Raw genomic sequence first — 18,705 nt, 5'->3', positions numbered from 1 at the left:
GCAAATATTTTATTTATCCCAGAGTTTGTGATGAATTACAGAGAGCAGAGAACTGAATTCAAGCCAGTCAGGCCTATAACCAAACTCGTAGCCATTAAAACAGACAATAGCCAATGCATTATTTTAGCTTATTGGAAATAATAGGTTAAGAGATTGATTTTTAAAAAATGCTTAAATGCAATACTCTCTGGCTACTTGGGCAAAGTACAGTTCTTGTATTTGCAAGACTGAAGACTGGACAATGGATTAAGTGGACTCCACTACTTATAAAAATCTTTCCCTGGGTGCCATTCTTCTAGAGTTTAATCTTTTTCAAATGATAGCGCAGATTGGCTAAATTACCAGATTTATAATTTGTTTTTAAAGTGTTAGATACAAAAATTGTTAAAGAATTAATCTGGGGGGTCAGGCGAACTTGGTTTTTAATCTCAGCATTGCCACTAATATGTCATAGAGACAAGAAAGCTCACCTAACCACTGAGTCTTGCTTCTATATATAAAATGAGGGCACTAGAGCAAAACTGCCTTGATTCCTTTCAGTTTGAGGCATTTGCTGACTTTTCAAAGGTTGAAAAATAAGTTGGGTATAGAGCTCATTTTGACATGGGTTCAAATTGTTTTGCAAATGTCATTATAAAAGGAGGAAGAATTCCACGAAAACTCATACACAACAACATTTCTGAAAACCATTACCTTATAACATGATGTAGTCATCATTGCTCCCTGGCTCTTATGACTCTCCAGGACTATTATTGGAAGGGCCAGCAGTTGAAACAGCAATTCTGGGAAGGTAAGGGTGAGTTTCGGAGTGGGCACAGTAACTTCTTTCAGGCCCAACTGACAAGGAGTAGAATGTTGAGGAAGTGAAGTTTGTTGTCTTCTAGGTGCCAAGCTACACTCAAAACTAGTATAACTAACATAGTTACAGACTGAATGACCACATTGTCCTGACATCTGATATCTCACTTTAGTTTCACAACAAACATTTAAGGAAAGGAAGGTAGTAATGGGGATATAGCATGTAATTAAATAAAAGAAACAAGCTATGGACAGTAAAGAAGACATACACACACACACACACACACACACACACACACCTTCACAGGAATTACATGACTTCTAAAACTGTCCACACTTTTATTTATACCAATGGAAGGGAATTATAATCAGAACTGTCTATTGAGATTAAAAAAGAAGAAATTCTATTGAATTTCATACTGTGCTCCCATTTTAAAGGGAGAGTGGAAGCCCCTTTAGAAAGTAAAGTGGCCCCTACTAGGGCTACTGTGATCCAGCAACACATCGCAAAGCACAGACCATATTGGTCTGTACCCCAATGCCTTTGCCTCTAATTCTGCTTCTTCCTCAGAGATCATTTACCTCCTTTGTATGGTAGAGCACTATTCATATTTTTCAGATATATATCAAATGCCATCTCATAAGAAGACAAATTGTTGGTAGTTTCCTGATTTTCTTCCCCATAATATTTTGAACATCTCTACACTTATCTGAAAGCAGGAAAGACACTAAAGATAATAGTTTAGCCCCAACTCTATCCCATGAATGTGAGATAATCAAGACAGACAATAATGAACTTTTTCTATTTTATTTTATTTATTTGATGACAGAGAAATTAAAAGGGAATGGGGAGACAGAGAGAGGAAAAGACACACACACACACACACAGAGATCTGCAGCACTGCTTCAGCACTCATGAAGCTTCCTCCCTGCAAGATGGGGACTGGAGGATTGAACCAGGGTCCCTGAACACGGTAATGTGTGTTCCCAAGCTGAGTATAACATCACCTGACCCAATACTTTAGCACATAAGAGACTAATGTAGAGTATGCTTAGATAGATAGAAACATGATTGGATGAATTATTAATTGAAATAAAAATGTTTAGTCCTATTTCATTAAGCAAAATTTTTAGATTTAAATGATAAAGTAATATAGTTTAACTCACAAAGATTATTATGTTAATGTGTTGAGTGGTAGAAAGATCTTTTCACTATCGCTAGACAGTAATAAGAAGTGTGACAAAGTGGATGGAGTGTGCATGGGAAAAGGCCTTGAGTAACAGGAAAAACAAACCTGGTTCAAAGTGCCTACAGGCATGGCCCACTCAGAACATAGGAACCACAGAGCCTAGAAAATACAGGGATCCAGTATTTGTAAAAATTCAAATTTAAAAGCAACCCAGAAGTTATTATATATATGGTGGCATACTACTCAGTTGTAGTGATGGAATCATCTCCTTGGTCACATCTTAGATGGAACTTAGAAGACTCATATTAAATGAGATAAGCCAGAAGGTGGAGGAAAAATACAGGATGATCTCTTTCACAGATGAAACTTTAAAAAAACGAAGAAACAGAGAAAACACAGGGTGAAATTTGAACCTGGTGAAGTCTCTTACAGCAAAGCCAAGAACTGTGGGAAGTGGAGGTGGAGGTGGACATGGGGTTGTGCACTGGGTGCCCAGTGTGCTAGGACAGAAGAGGACCTACATTGGTGGTGGGAGTGGTGAGCAGACTCCTATCTTGGAGAAATAAGAAGTTATGCTTAAGTTGTGATCTATATACACAATGGAATACTACTCAGCTATAAAAAATGGTGGCTTTACAGTTTGCAGCCAATCTTGGATGGACCTTGAAAAATTCATGTTAAGTGAAATAAGTCAGAAACAGAAGGATGAATATGGGATGATCTCACTCTCAGGCGGAAGTTGAAAAACAAGATCAGAAAAGAAAACACAAGTAGAACCTGAACTGAACTTGGCATACTGCACCAAGGTAAAAGATTCTGGTGTGTGTGTATGCGTGTGTGTGCGTGTGCGCATGTGTGTGTGTGTGTAGAATACAATTCCAAAAAGGATGATTAAAGGACCTAGTGGGGTCCTAGTATTGTTATATGGAAAACTGGCAAATGTGATGCATGCAGAAACTATTGTATTTACTGTCAAATGTAAAACATTAGTTCCCCAATAAAGAAATTGAAAAAAAAGAAGTTATGCTTAGGTGGCAACAGTGGTCTTGTAAATGATTATTTTCCTAATAAAACAATTTTTAAAAAGAAATTATAAGGATTGACTGTGGTCTATGACTTTCCCAGACACCCCAAATTACTAATAACTTACTAAAAAGAGCAGCTATGCTTTGTGATACTCTGAAAATCATACTGTGAATGTAAAGCCACTCCCCACTCACCATTCCCACCACCAATGTAGGTCCTCTTCTGTCCTAGCTCACTGGGTACCCAGTGCACAACCCCATGTCCACCTCCACCTCCATCTCCCACAGTTCTTGGCTTTGCTGTAAGAGACTTCACCAGGTTCAAATTTCACCCTGTGTTTTCTCTGTTACATTCTAAGCAATGACTAGGTGAATCCTTGTAAATATTGTCCAAGTCTATCAGAAAAATTTAGAACATTAGATATTAATCTCGTTAGATACTGAAGAAGGACATTTTATAATAGAATCTGGCTCCCAGCACAGGGCATGACACATACTGCCTGCAGAAACTCCTATGTCACATTTCCCAGGCAAAAGATTCCTCTTCTCCTCCACCAGAATGGAGTATTAAAGCGAAAACTCCTATGTCCTGCTTTTATATCCTTACTTATTTCTATCCAAAATAAAATAGGAATGACTTAGCTGATTCATGAGACTTGGAATAAAACCATCATGTATGGGGTCATGGTAATTGAAACATGGGATGACCTCCTTGAAATGGAATCTATGTAATCTTGGTATGTGCCTCTCTTCTTAAATACCTGAGCACTCTTTGAGCTTATACCACTTACGGACCTGTGAGCTGGTTATAAAGGAAGCCCTGACAGACAAGCCTGTTTCAGCTTCTTGGTCTGCTAATGAGTGGATTCAATCAGCACCATGCAGATACAGAGGGCTATCTAGGTTTGCAAAAGAAGTAATATCCCTTTTCCCTCATGCTCTTTAATTCAGTCCCATGAAGGCCATTACTGCATGTTGCTTCAGGTGACCCTGAAAACTCTCTCTCTCTCTCTCTCTCTCTCTCTCTCTCTCTCTCTCACCTTCAGGGTTATCGCTGGGTCTTGGAGCCTGTACTATGAGCCCATTGCTCCTGGCAGCCATTTTTTTCCCACTGTTGTTGTTGAATAGGACAGAGAGAAATCAAGAGAGATGGGGAGACAAAGAGGGGGAGAGAAAGACACCTGCAGACCTGCTCACCACTTGTGAAGCGACCCCCCTACAGGTGGGGAGCCAAGGGTCCCAACCAGGATCCTTGTGCTTTGTACTATTTGAGCTCAACCTGGTGCTCTAGCGCCCAACCCCCAAAACATTCTCATGTCATTAGACTTTAGAACACAAATAAATGTAGGCAAAGGAATGTCCTTAACACAGACTTGTCATTATTTAAGATTCTTTAACTACAATTATGAAGACAACTGACAAAACTATGTAAAAGGCAGCTTTCGTTAGCTTCAGGGTTTACTTTAGCCTACAGGGGAAAATAATTTTCCCAATCTTTCTAAAGTAAACATTTTCCACCTGTAAAGAATCTATACTGTTTCCTGTTGCAGAACTGTCTCTGGGAAATTTGCTACAGGAATGAGGTTGGATAGGTGGGGGCATATCTTCCACAGAGTCATTTCTTAAGCCGCAAATTTACCTCTCACAACATGTGAATACTGAATGTATGAAATAAAATTGTTCTCTCTCTGTTTCTTCACAACTTCATTTAGCTCAAAATAATTTATAGAGAGTCTAGAATGAATTAGGAACAATTAAAGTAAAAATGTGACATTTTTCATTCAAACATGCATTCACTGAATCAATCCATATCTGATCAGCACCTCTTACATGCCACATGACTGTTGCCAGAGTACAAGGTCTAAGACACAATCTCAAGGAAGGTAAGCAAGTCAGTCAAGAGAAAAAAAAGAAGAAAAAAATCAACCTCTTTCTTCTTAAGGAAGTGTTTTTCTTCATAAGGGCTTTATCTCCATTTCTGCTTCTCATTTAACAGCTAGTTCCTTGGGCTTGAAATTTCTTCTTTGCCTACTTCTGACTCTAAAGAATGATCTATAAACTAACACATTGACCTCTTTTATATAACAAGTCTCTGTTTTTGTAATGTGAATAATCACTCTCTCTATAATTCCGCTGTGTTGTACATCTGAGTCTTCATAAAGAGACCTACCTCAGTAATACAATGAAGCCTTTTTACCAGGGAATAAAAAAAGGCAACTGGGGCGTGCTGAGTGAGAGTCTGGATAATCGATTAGAACAGGTGGGCTGTAGCTTATCTGCCTAAGGCCTTGTTCTCTCTCCCCACTGATCTCTTCCTTCCTGTTTGCTTTTGATAGATGTTTAGGATTAAATAGGTAACCTGGGAATGAGTTCATTGGAACTGAAGGTCAAGATGTATTGCAACAAATCATTTTTTCACACGATAAGTACAAAATTCCCTAAAAACACTGGACTTGAATTTTTTTATTTGTTTTTTATTTATTTATTTTTTTATTTAAGAAAGGATTAATTAACAAAACCATAGGGTAGGAGGGGTACAACTCCACACAATTCCCACCACCCAATTTCCATATCCCACGCCCTCCCCTGATAGCTTTCCCATTCTCTATCCCTCTGGGAGCGTGGACCAAGGGTCATTGTGGGTTGCAGAAGGTAGAAGGTCTTGAATTTTTTTACATCAGTTATGAACATCAAATCAGCAAGTATACTTTCAATTCTAACTATACTATATGCTTTGATACACAATTTTTTTTTCTGACTCTATGATATCCTCAAACCAAGTACCTCCTTGAAAGAATACATTAGACAGTACATTTTAGCTTTGGGGTTTTGTATACAGATACTCAGAATATTGTATATTTCTTCCTCTGTCCTTGAAATGCACCCTATACATATTACATTTTATCCTTAATTTATATTTCATAAATAATTTATTTCAAAGTATCCCTCCATAGGCTATCAGTTGCTAAGGTATTCAGTTTTCAGGGAAAGCAGTTATTTACTGCATGAGCCCAGGAAGGCTGGTAAAGACTGGCTAACAGCCCCACATGGAGCGAATCATGATAATTGTATCAATGCTCAAATCCACAGCCCAGCTCAAATCTTTTTTTTTTAATATTTATTTTATTTATTCCCTTTTGTTGCAATTGTTGATTTATTGTTGTAGTTATTATTGTTGTTGTCGTTGTTGGATAGGACAGAGAGAAATGGAGAGAGGAGGGGAAGACAGAGAGGGAGAGAGAAAGATAGACACCTGCAGACCTGCTTCACTGCCTGTGAAGCGACTCCCCTGCAGGTGGGGAGCCAGGGTTCGAACCAGGATCCTTATGCCGGTCCTTGTGCTTTGCACCACCTGCGCTTAACCCGCTGCGCTACAGCCCGACTCCCGAGCTCAAATCTTTTAAAAGGTTGTTTTTTTTTTTTTGGTTTTTTTTTTTTTGCCTTCTCAATATTGTCCACATCTTGACAGGCAATGAGTGAGCTGCATATGTTTAACACTTCATGAGTGGACCTCTGAGATTAATTTTTTTAGAGTTTCAACAATTTCTTTTCTCCCTTCTTTCCTTTCTTCCTTCCCACCTTCCCTCCTTCCTCCCCTCCCTCCCTTACTCTTTCTTCTCATTCTCCCTCTCTCTCTCTTTCTATTTATCTATCTATCTCTTTTTTTATGAGAGCACTGTTGAGCTCTGGCTTACTGTGAGAATAGGGATTGAACCTAGCACCTTTGGTGCAGTAAGCATCAAAGCCTACTTTTATGCTATCTCCCAAGGCTCAGTTTCAAGAATTTCTTTTTTAAAAAAAATTATTATATTATAATATTTACTTATTTGACTGGACAGAGAAGACTGAGCAGGGAGGGGGAAATAGAGGGGGAAAGACAGACAGACACACCTGCAGCCCTGCTTCACCACTCGTGAAGCTTCCCCCTGCAGGTGGGGCCCGGGAGCTTGAACCCGGGACCTTGCGCTCAAGTGAACGCAGTTTCAAGAATTTTTAAATGTGTAAAGGTAGCTTCCAGAAAACTTTTCTGAAAGTCTTGACTGAAAGTAAACATCCTCCTTGACAGCTTCCACTTTTGGTTCAGATTGAAACTAAAAGTTGAAGTCACCAGAAATAAAAAGCAGGGGGCCAGGTGGTGGTGCACCTGGTTGTGGTCACACGTTACAAAGCAAAGGACCCGGGTTTGGGTTTGAGTTCTCCCGGTTCCCACCTGCAGGAGGAAAGCTTTGTGAGTGGTGAAGCAATGCTGCAGGTGTCTCTCTTTCTCTCTTCCTCTCTTATCTCCTCCTTCCCTCTGGATTTCTGGCTGTTTCTATCAAATAAATAGATAAGAAAAAGAAGAAATAAAAATTAAAGGAAATATCATACAATTAATTTTGATGGATGAATAAGTTCTGAATCATGTATAACAACTTTCTAGTTAATGACATGTCTCCTTAGAACATTCGTTAAAAGTCCATTAACCTAACAAGCAAACTCTAATAACTGAAAATTTTCTGCTAGATTAATATTATAGGCTTTTAATGAATATTTCATGTAGGTATTGCTCTTTTAACAGAACTAACATAGTAATTAAGCATAGCTATTATATGAATGGGGTAAGCACCAAAATTTTAAAAATAATCAGAAAATCAGTACTGAGTTGGACCCAAGTCACCAAACAAATTGCTAAATCTAGGAAATATCATTGTAACTTTTAACATTGAAGAGCATTGACATCTCAGCACTAGCTATCCCATTTCTGCTTATTGATCTAAGAGTTATTTGGATATAGTTGTATAAATGTCCCAGAGTTTGTATTTAAATGAAGAAATAATGTTACATATGTAAAAATGCTAAAATCAAAGAGCTCACATTCTAATGGAATCAAGGCACATAAACAGGTAGTGAATAGGTAATCTAATAAAGCTGTTTTCAGTATACTATGGGGAAAATATCAAATAAGTTGGGTGGGGGGCATATAAGCTTAAAAAAATCTCTGGGGAGTCGGGTGGTAGCGCAGCAGATTAAGCACAAGTGGGGCAAAGCTCAAGGACTGAAGTAAGGATCCCGATTCGAGTCCCCGGCTCCCCACCTGCAAGGGAGTCACTTCACAAGCAGTGAAGCAGGTCTGCAGGTGTCTATCTTTCTCTCCCCCTCTCTGTCTTCCCCTCCTCTCTCCATTTCTCTCTGTCCTATCCAACAATGATGACATCAATAATAACTACAACAATAAAAAAACAACAAGGGAAACAAAGGAATAAAATAAATAAACTAAAAAGAAAATCTCTGAAACAAGCAACTGAAACGGAAATGGATATCCCACTAAAATATTAGCTCCATCTACTGAGAAGATTTCAATCCTTATTTTGTCACTTACTTGCTCTTTACAAGATCATCTGTCAGACTTTCGTACTTTTGAAGATTTCATTTATTTATTATGATAAAGACAGGAGGAGATAAAAAGAACCAGATATCACTCTGGCATATGTGCTGCTAGGGATGGAACTCAGGACCCCATGCTTGAGAGTCTAAAGCTTTATCACTGTTCCACCTCCCAGAAAACACAAAAAGTACTTTTGTCAAAAAACAAACAAAAAAACCTACTTTTGTACTTTTTGACGAAAGTACTTTGTCAAAAAAGCACTTCTGTCTGACAAAAGCATTTTTGCAATGGTTGTGATAATTTCCTCCGTGTGTTTTGAAGAAAACAGGAGTCATGAGACAACACCTGATGCTGACTATGAAACCTCAAGGTAAAACAGGAACTGAATCTGTTTTCCCATCTTTAAAATAAGGATAACTGCTGGCTTATGAATGATCATCCCCCTAAGAAAATAATGCAGATCACTGTACAAAGAGGTTTATCGTGGCAGAATGAATATATATATATATATATATATATATATATATATATATATATATATATATATAAGTTGCACTCTGAGGAGCTTTTTATGTAACCGATGCTGCTTTGAATGCTTCATCTTTTCTTCTGGTCCCAAATTACTCCGCTTTATTCCAGTTCAGGCCCTAAGATGGTCGTAACTGAACCACACACATTCCAGAAGGCCTCTTCCTGCAAACTTCACTGGTTCTGTTATTTTATAGCTAACAGAAGTTGAAATAGGTCATGGGCCACATACAACATACCTAAAAAAGACTTCCTAGCTTCCTCCCACACAAAAACCCCCAGTTTCATTTGTTCTATTTCCACTTTTGGGAGCTTGTTTATAGAACAATTTGCTTTATATCATACTGCCTTTCAGCCACCAAGTTGTAGATGCTACCATGATGCCATCCTCATCTCCCTAGACAGACAGTCTCACCAATGAGTCCTGGAACCTCACCTCTCCAGAACCCTACCTGACTAGGGAAAGATAGAAACAGGCTGGGGGTATGGATTGACCTGCCAATGTCCATTCTCATTGAAGAAGAAATTACAGAAGACAGACCTTCCACCTTCTGCATCCCATAAAGAATTTTGGTCTATGCTCCCAAGGCGATAAAGAACAGGGAACCTGGGGTCAGGCAGTGGAGCACCTGGCTAAGTGCACACAAGACAGTGCACAAGAAACCAGGTTCAAGACCCTGGTCCCCATCTGCAGGAGAAAGCTTCATGAGTGTTGAAGCAGGTATGCAGGTGTCTCTCTATCTCTCCATCTTTATCCCCCTACCTCTCTCAATTTCTCTGTCTCTATCAAATAATAAATAAGATAAATTTTCTTAAAAAAAAAAAAAAAGAACAGAGAACCTTCCAATGGAAGGGATGAGACACAACTCTGATGTTGGGAACTGTGTGGAATTGTACCCCTATTACCTTACAATGTTGTCAATCAGTATTAAATCACTAATTAAAAAAAATAGTAGTGTAGATGGATGTTGTTTAGTGGCTCAGGCAAGAAAGACATTTCTTGACTGTATTATTTCTCCCCAGCTAGACAGATGCTACCTGCATCTTCCATATTTATCTCCTTTTGTCCCTGATGTTTAATATAATGGTCATGAAAAATCCACCAAAAAACGACTGAAATGAAATAATCTACTGTATGACTTGGGCATCAAGAGTGTCAGACTTGTAACAATGACACATCACGGTTTAAGAGCACAAATTTCAATGCTTTAGTTGGTCATATGGATGGAGACATTGCTGCTTAATCAGGGTTGGAGGAGTGACTGATAAATAAGTATTTAATTTATAGGGTCTGATCAGAAATGATAAGGTACATCTCCCTGTTGGCTTCACCCTAAAGAAATGTGGATGTATAGCTCTGGTCCTTTTCATTCTTGTCAATCACCGACTAAAAACTACTGAGAACTAGATTAGCTAATTTAGAGCTGATATAGAAGACCATGACGGGAAATTGGTAGAGCTGCTCAGATAATCACTCCCTCAATTCTATTAAAAGAACGAAGTTAAAATTCTATCTTACTTAATCAATGTGTTTTTGTATATTATTATAACATCCTTGCCTGTGCACATAACAATATAAAAGGGCTTCTATTTGAATAGATATACTTGCTTATCTGATGATAATTTAAAGGAGTCATAAGTAGTAACTACAGGAAATAAGTATACCGGGAACGGCTGCTGGCTATGATAACATCACCCCAGAACTCATTCTTAACTTGGGCCCCGCGGCAAAGAAGTGGCTCACTTCATTCCTGTCCCACATCTTGGAATCTGAATCTATGCCCAAAATTTGGCGTCGTGCGAAGATAATAGCAGTTTTGAACACTGGCCGCCAGCTATAGACCAATTTCTCTCCTCTCAGTGTGTTACAAACTCCTTGAGAGGCCGCTTCTGTCACGTATTTCTCCTCTTACAGAGAAATACCTGTCACCCGCCCAAGCTGGTTTCCGCCCAGGAAGATCTACCTGCGAACAAGCCCTGGCCCTCTCAACTTACATTGAAAATGGATTCCATTCTTACAGGAGTGAGGTGGTATCTTAGTGTTGTCTTAATTTGCATTTCTCTGACAATCAGTGACCTAGAGCAGTTTTTCATATGTTTGTTAGCCTTTTGGATCTCCTCTGAGGTGAATGTTTTGTTCATTTCCTCTGCCCATTTCTGGATGGGGTCATTTGCTTTTTTGGTGCTAAGTTTGCTGAGCTCTTTATATATTTTGGTGATTAGTTTCTTGTCTGATGTATGGCATGTGAAGATCTTCTCCCATTCTGTGAGGGGTCTCTCTGTTTGTTTAATAGTTTCTTTGGATGTGCAGAAGCTTGTCAATTTGATGTAGTCCCATTGCTTTGTTTCTGCTTTAGTCTTCCTTGCAATTGGGTTTGATTCATCAAAGATGTCCTTGAGGTATAGGTGGGAAAGTGTTTTACCAATGTTTTCCTTTATGTATTTGTTTCTGGTCTGACATCTAGGTCTTTGATCCATTTGGAGTTGATTTTTGTTTCTGGTGAGATAAAGTGGTTCAATTTCATTCTTCTGCATGTTTCAACTCAGTTTTCCCAGCACCATTTATTGAAGAGAGCCTCCTTTTTCCATTTAATCCTTTGGGCCCCCTTATCAAGGATTAGATGCCCATAGGTGTTGGGATTTACTTCTGGGCTTTCAATTCTGTTCCACTGGTCTGTGTGCCTATTTTTGTTCCAGTACCATGCTGTTTTGATGATGATGGCTTTATAATATAGTTTAAGGTCAAAAAGGACAGCAGCAACAAATGCTGGAGAGGATGTGGGGACAGAGGAACCCTTTTACATTGCTGGTGGGAATGTAAATTGGTACAGCCTCTGTGGAGAGCAGTCTGGAAAACTCTCAGAAGGCTAGACATGGACCTTCCATATGACCCAGTAATTCCTCTCCTGGGGTTATACCCCAAGGACTCCATAACACCCAACCAAAAAGAGGTGTGTACTCCTATGTTCATAGCAGCACAATTCATAATAGCTAAAACCTGGAAGCAACCCAGGTGCCCAACAACAGATGAGTGGCTGAGAAAGCTGTGGTATATATACACAATGGAATACTATGCAGCTATCAAAAACAATGAGCCCACCTTCTCTGACCCATCTTGGACAGAGCTAGAAGGAATTATGTTAAGTGAACTAAGTCAGAAAGATAAAGATGAGTATGGGATGATCCCACTCATCAACAGAAGCTGACTAAGAAGATCTGAAAGGGAAACTAAAAGCAGGACCTGATCAAATTACAGCAGGAACCTCACATCTCCACTATAGAGCCCCTACTTCCCCCAGCCCTGGAACCCTTGGATAGGGCCCACTTTCCCGTATGCATCTCCCAATCCAAACCAAATAATATTGCATCCGCCGATCACAACCTAACCAAAGCAACGATTGCCACCTCAACATGCTTCACCTCAGACTGTATCCAGAGACTTCATGTATGGAATGATAACCCTTCAGCTTCATTACTCGGGTGAGACCTTTCCTTTTATAGTACACTCTAATTTCATCTCAGGTAGTTCACTTTCTAACAAAGTCCCATAACCTAGATATACACCAGTTTCTGTGAGAGAGAGCTTATGTGCACACGTATCCATAAACTACTGCAAAATATATATCTGAAAGCAGAAGTACACTAGAGTTTGCAGTGAGTACCTCCCTAACACTTCCTCTCCACTATTCCAAGCTTGGGATCCATGATTGCTCAACAAATTGTTTGGCTTCGTATGTTAACTCTCTTTTCAATCACCAGGTTCCAGATGCCACCAGGATGCTGGCCAGGCTTCCCTGGATTGAAGACCCCACCAATATGTCCTGGAACTCAGCTTCCCCAGAGACACACCTTACTAGGGAAAGAGAGAGGCAGACTGGGAGTATGGACCGACCAGTCAACGCCCATGTTCAGCGGGGAAGCAATTACAGAAGCCAGACCTTCTACCTTCTGCAACCCTCAATGACCCTGGGTCCATGCTCCCAGAGGGCTAGAGAATGGGAAGGCTATCATGGGAGGGGGTGGGTTATGGGGATTGGGTGGTGGGAATTGTGTGAAGTTGTACCCCTCCTACCTTATGTTTTTGTTCATTAATCCTTTCTTAAATAAAAAATTAAAAAAAAAAAAGAAAATGGATTCCAGAAGAATTTAAAGACGGGTGCTGTCTTTGTTGATCTCACAGCAGCCTATGACACGGTCTGGCACCATGGTCTCCTAGTCAAGATCTCAAGATGCCTGCCTCCATGGGTGGCCAACACTATATCGTTTCTTCTCCAAAACAGAAGATTCCACGTGCATCTGGGTGACAAGTCTAGCAGATGGAGACTTGTCTCAAGTGGCCTTCCCCAGGGCTCTGTTCTGGCTCCTACGCTATTTAATATTTACATTAATGACCTTCCAGAAACTTCTTCAAGGAAGTTCATCTACGCCAATGACATGTGCTATGCAAACTCAGGCATCCAAGTTTGACATCCTCGAGGAAACACTCACAAAAGGCACATCTCTGATATCTGATTACTGTAAAAAATGGCGACTAATCCCTAGCACTGCAAAAACGGTATCATCTGTTTTCCATCTACCCCATGCCTCGGCCTCGCGTGAGCTTAATGTGCAGCTTGGCTATACGAGAATCCGGCATGAAGCCCAGACAGTCTATCTTGGCGTTACTCTCGATCACACCCTGTCATTTCACGAACATCTCATAAAAACTGCAGCAAAGGTGGGCGCGAGGAATAACATCATTGCAAGACTGGCCAGCTCCTCATGGGGCGCGAGCGCTTCCACACTACGATCATCATCTCTGGCATTATGCTATTCCACTGCAGAATACTGTGCCCCAGTATGGTTCCGTAGCCCCCATGTCCACTTGGTCGAATCCAAATTATACTCCTCCATGAGGATAATTTCTGGAACCATCCATTCCACCCCGGTTCCATGGCTGCCAGTTCTTAGCAACATCGTTCCGCCAGATATTCGTCGGGATGCGGCATCATCTAAGTTCATTTCCCACGTCTACGCTCGACCGGACCTGCCAATATACGCGGATATCTTCGCCCACCCTGTCCAACGCTTGACGTCTCGTCACCCAATCTGGTCCCCTACGTCTACACTGAACTTCTCTGTTCCAGACTCTTGGAAACAGAGCTGGCAGTCAGCTGAGGTAAAGAACAAACACCTCATCACAGACCCCTGCAAGCGTCAACCCGGCTTTGACCTAGCACGTTATGATTGGGCCCTCCTCAATCGCTATCAAACAGGCCATGGCCGGTGCGCCGCTATGTTCCATCGCTGGGGAGCCAGAGACGACCCGAATTGCCCCTGCGGCTACAGACAGACTATGACCCACATAGTCAACGACTGCCACCTCTCCAGATTCAAAGGAGGTCTGGAAACTTTACATCAGGCTCAACCTGATGCTGTTGACTGGCTACGGAAGAGGGGCAAACGCTAGAAGAAGAAGAAGTATATTCAGTGAAAAGATGAGAACCTTTAAAATGGCAGTCATCGTTATATATATAAATATGTTTGTACACATAATCTATAATTTATATTATCTGTACTCATGTATTTTTGTCCATATATAAATTCTGAATATAAAATAGCTGGATTCATTCACCAGGTTAAATCTTGCTAGTCAACACACCTTCAATATCAAGTCAGTTATACATAAAATTGGACATCTAGGTTTCAGTGGCCTTAGTCCAAAACCAGTGACATGTGTTTCAATTTTTGTTCTATTTGATTCTTCTATATATACTTTTCGGTTCCTGTCTTGACTTTCTTCACAAAATACAGTTCTAGCTCTGATTGGAAATGATCTATATGTCCCTTTGATCATGCTATCCCCAGCTATTCTACATAAATACCTTTCTCTATCTAGTAAATGCAAGAGATTATATATTTCAATGTATATTCTCATAGCTTGTATGACCCAGCTGTTGATAAAAACCCATAAACACAAAGGCCCACTTACTAGTCTATCATGAGCAAATACTTTATCTTGAAAAAATAAGGCTGATTCCTGTTTAGTATTGAATACAAAAGCTCAAAGTAAAGCACATATATCATTGCTGTCCAGATTGCTCATTTTATTTTATTTTATTTTACCTATTTTGCTGTAGTTATCAGCAACCAAGTCTTCCAAACCAATCATCTTCCAGAAACTGTCATCCCAGCCATCCTCTGCAGAGTAGGTCCATTTGCACACCAAGGAGCATAGAGACCTAGAAAACAGAAGGAAGATAGAACTAACAACATAAGTTTGGATTTCTTAATTTTAAAAATGCTCCTCAGATATCGGCAGTTGTATTGAATAAGCATAATAAATAAAACAGGGTAATAACACATCTCTGTGCAGGTGAAAAGTTCTCATTTGTACCTGCTAATGACTACGAATCTTCTGTCACAAAAGAGCCTCTGTTTTTATTTATATGCTACACAATTTTTGTCTAAATAGTTGTATTTATGTCTCTCTATATATTTGAAATAGTTAAAAATTACAGCATTGACAATGTGATGTTACAGGACATTATGATTTAACTTGAGGTGTGATAATAATGATTACAGCTACTAAGAAATTTTGTTCTTATTGTTTGGAGACATATAGTAAAGTATTTATGTATCAAATGAAATAGTATCTGGGATTTGTTTCAAAGTAAGAACAGAAGGAAAAGTAAAGGTTGTTCTGGATGGGGCAGGATTAGCCATAGGATGTGACTCTGAGGCTGATGGATAAATGAGTATTCAATACACAACTCTGCTTTGTACATATTTACAATTCTCTACAGTAACAGTGTAAGTGAGAAAATACCTGAAAAGGTAAAACAACTCTACTATGAAGCAATATTTAATAGAATAAAGATTTAAAAATTCAAACATGATTTTTCTCCCTAACTCCTTCTCTCATAAATTTACATAGTATTTGATAATCCAGTAATAAAAAACTATGTTTTTGCAGGGGCCAGGTAGTGGTGCACCTGGTTAAGTGGCTCAAGGGCTCAGGTTCAAGTCCCTGGTCCCCACCTGCAGGGGGGAAGCTTCATGAGTGGTGGAGCAGGGCTGCAGGTATCTCTCTGTCTCTTGTCCTCTCTATCTCCCCCATTCTCTCAACTTCTATCTTTGTCTATATAATAATAAATAAAACTATTTAATAAAAAATTCTTTTTCACAGCCTTACTCCTACTTATTTAGAAAGTAAATCCCTGGTAACTAACCGGTAGACAGACACTCCTCTTCCTCTAAGGTGAGCCCCTTTCTTGGCTATGTGCTCTCCCTTTGAGGCTCCTAGTTGACAACATGTCTTCTACCATAGTTCTAACCATGCTTATAATGAGTGACTTTTCTCTCTATTTTCCCCACATCCCTATTGCTTTTCAAAATGTTCACCATATTCTAGAGAAAAGATAACAAAATCAAATCAAATCCTATTACTACCTGGTTAAAACTTAACAACAGTGCCTAACTGCTTTTAGAAAAAAGAGCCCAATTCTTAGAAGGGTTTAATAAACTCTTTGGAGCTGAACCATGATAACTTCCAGTTTTCTCTCTTTAATCTTCAGCAGTGAGTTATATGAAGGATCCCACAATGACCTTTACTTTCTTTTCTCCGTTCCCTGCCTCATTATTTCCTTCTTTTCTTCTTCATTGACACCAGAGTTATCACTGGGGTTCAGTGCCTACATGAATCCACTCCTGGTGGCCATTTTCTCCTCCTCCTCCTTTTTTCTTCCTCCTTCATTTTCAATTTTCTTTAAGTTTTATTTGATTGGACAGAGAGAAATTAAGAGAGCAGAAGAGGAGAGAAAGATAAACATCTGCAGATCTGTTTCACTTCTCCTGAAGCTTCCCCTCTGCTGGTAGGGAGCTAGGGGTCCTTGCATTCTGTGCCTTGTGTGCTCACCAGGTGTACTCAACTGGGTGCACCTCTCGCTGCCTGGCCCCCAGGCTTTAATTTCTTATCTCCCTGAGAAATGAAAACCTTGCTTCACTGTGCCCTGGATATTATGAATCTAACCACTAGTTAGCCTTCATAACATCTTTTCTTAGTGATATAATAACAGATTAACAGATTAGTTGAGTACAAAGACATAGTGCCTTCTTCTTCTTCTAGCGTTTGCCCTTCTTCCGTAGCCAGTCAACAGCGTCAGGTTGAAAGCTGTCAGGAGCTGCTTGTTGCTGGCTTTGAAAGTGACTGGGATCCATGTGGATTCAGTCGGCTAGGAAGGATCGTCAGTTTCCCCAATGAATGGGGATTCACGGGATGCACCACGAGAAGGTTCATCCAACACCACTCTAAACCTACCAGAAATGTTTTATGTCCACATGCCAGTGCTCCAAGGTATAATTACCATAGTTTCACATTGTCATTGAGACTGTTTGGTCATTTTCTTAAAAAAAAATAAATCGGGGATCAGGCAGTGTCGCACTGGGTTGGGCGCTTGTGGAGCAAAGCACAGGGATCCCGGTTCGAGCCTCCGGCTCCCCACCTGCAGGAGAGTCGCTTCACAGGCGGTGCAGCAGGTCTGCAGGTGTCTGTCTTTCTCTCCCCCTCTCCGTCCTATCCAACAACGAACAACATCAACAATGGCAATAATAATAACCACAGCGAGGCTACAACAGCAAGGGCAACAAAAGGGGGAAAAATGGCCTCCAGGAGCGGTGGATTCATGGTGCAGGCACCGAGCCCAGCAAGAACCCTGGAGGAAAAATAAATAAATAAATAAATAAATAAATAAATAAATAAATAAATAAATAAATCATGCATTTCAATTTTTCACATTCCACAAATGAGACCATCCAGTAATTGAAGTCACACAGTGCATATTTATGAAACCACAGTAGTGAGTAAGCTGAGTCAAAGCTCTTCTCTATGTCCCAGTCTAGACACACCTTTATCTTTCTACTTACTACAGGAGTTGTCTTTTCCCATTCACTCTTCCATGTCTCTCATTAAACCAGCAACTTCTTTAGGGCAAAACCAACCCTGCTCATTTCTGCATCACCAAAACATAGTTCACATTCAGCCCTATGGCAAGCCACAAGGACTACTGATTGAATACAAGCATTAAGAATGTCCACCTCACCATGCATAAATAGTAACCTAGAAATACTTTAAGGATAACCTATGTTATAGAGCCAATATCTGGTTGCAGTATATTTAGTCACTCACATAGACTGACTTACTCACTAAAAATTTTGTATTTACATACTATGACCTTGGACTAGCCTCAAAAGAATCATTGGTATTTTAAATACCTAGTCCTCTTATCACATAGAAACCAACAACCCAATTAATGAGAGGAGTATTATTTTATCATTAATGATTTTCTCCATAGGTAGCACAAATGGCAGAACACACTGAACACAGCTAAGTGTTATGGGTATACTGAAAGAGTGCTAACATCAGTAGAAGCTTAATACATGAACTAAATTTGCCTTATTAAATCAACCAAGATGGTGTTTTCTGAGGTACATAATCGAAGCACCTAGGAAGAGTACATAAAAAAAAAAAAGAGTACATAATAAGCTCTTTCAGTCACACAACCACAAATTCTAACTCTTTGGAACCTCTGACAATTCAATGGATATAGCAGTGCTATTCGAGGTCCTGGCTCCCCACCTGCAGGGGGGAGGTCGCTTCACAGGCGGTGAAGCAGGTCTGCAGGTGTCTGTCTCTCCCCTTCTCAGTCTACCCCTCCCCTCTCCATTTCTCTCTGTCCTATTCAACCACAACAACAGCAATGACCACAATAATAATAACAACAACAACAATGATAAACAAAAATGGGGGAAGAAAGAGCAG

At 39.9% G+C, this 18,705-nt stretch overlaps 1 protein-coding gene across 18 annotated transcripts in view; it reads right to left on the bottom strand.

Annotated features, from left to right (window-relative positions):
• The window catches only part of FGGY (FGGY carbohydrate kinase domain containing), a 463,518-nt gene that overhangs the window by 280,020 nt on the left and 164,793 nt on the right, over window positions 1-18,705 (bottom strand). For all 18 annotated transcript variants that reach the window (XM_060206288.1, XM_060206298.1, XM_060206302.1 and 15 more), the window contains one exon: window positions 15,012-15,127. In XM_060206288.1, coding sequence (XP_060062271.1) covers window positions 15,012-15,127 — 116 coding nt within the window. The remainder of the gene's footprint in view (window positions 1-15,011; window positions 15,128-18,705) is intronic.

This window comes from Erinaceus europaeus, chromosome 13, assembly GCF_950295315.1.
Source record: "Erinaceus europaeus chromosome 13, mEriEur2.1, whole genome shotgun sequence".
NCBI lineage: Eukaryota > Metazoa > Chordata > Mammalia > Eulipotyphla > Erinaceidae > Erinaceus > Erinaceus europaeus.
The sequence above is the reverse complement of the archived record's forward strand: the minus strand, read 5'-3'. Positions and strand labels throughout refer to the sequence as shown.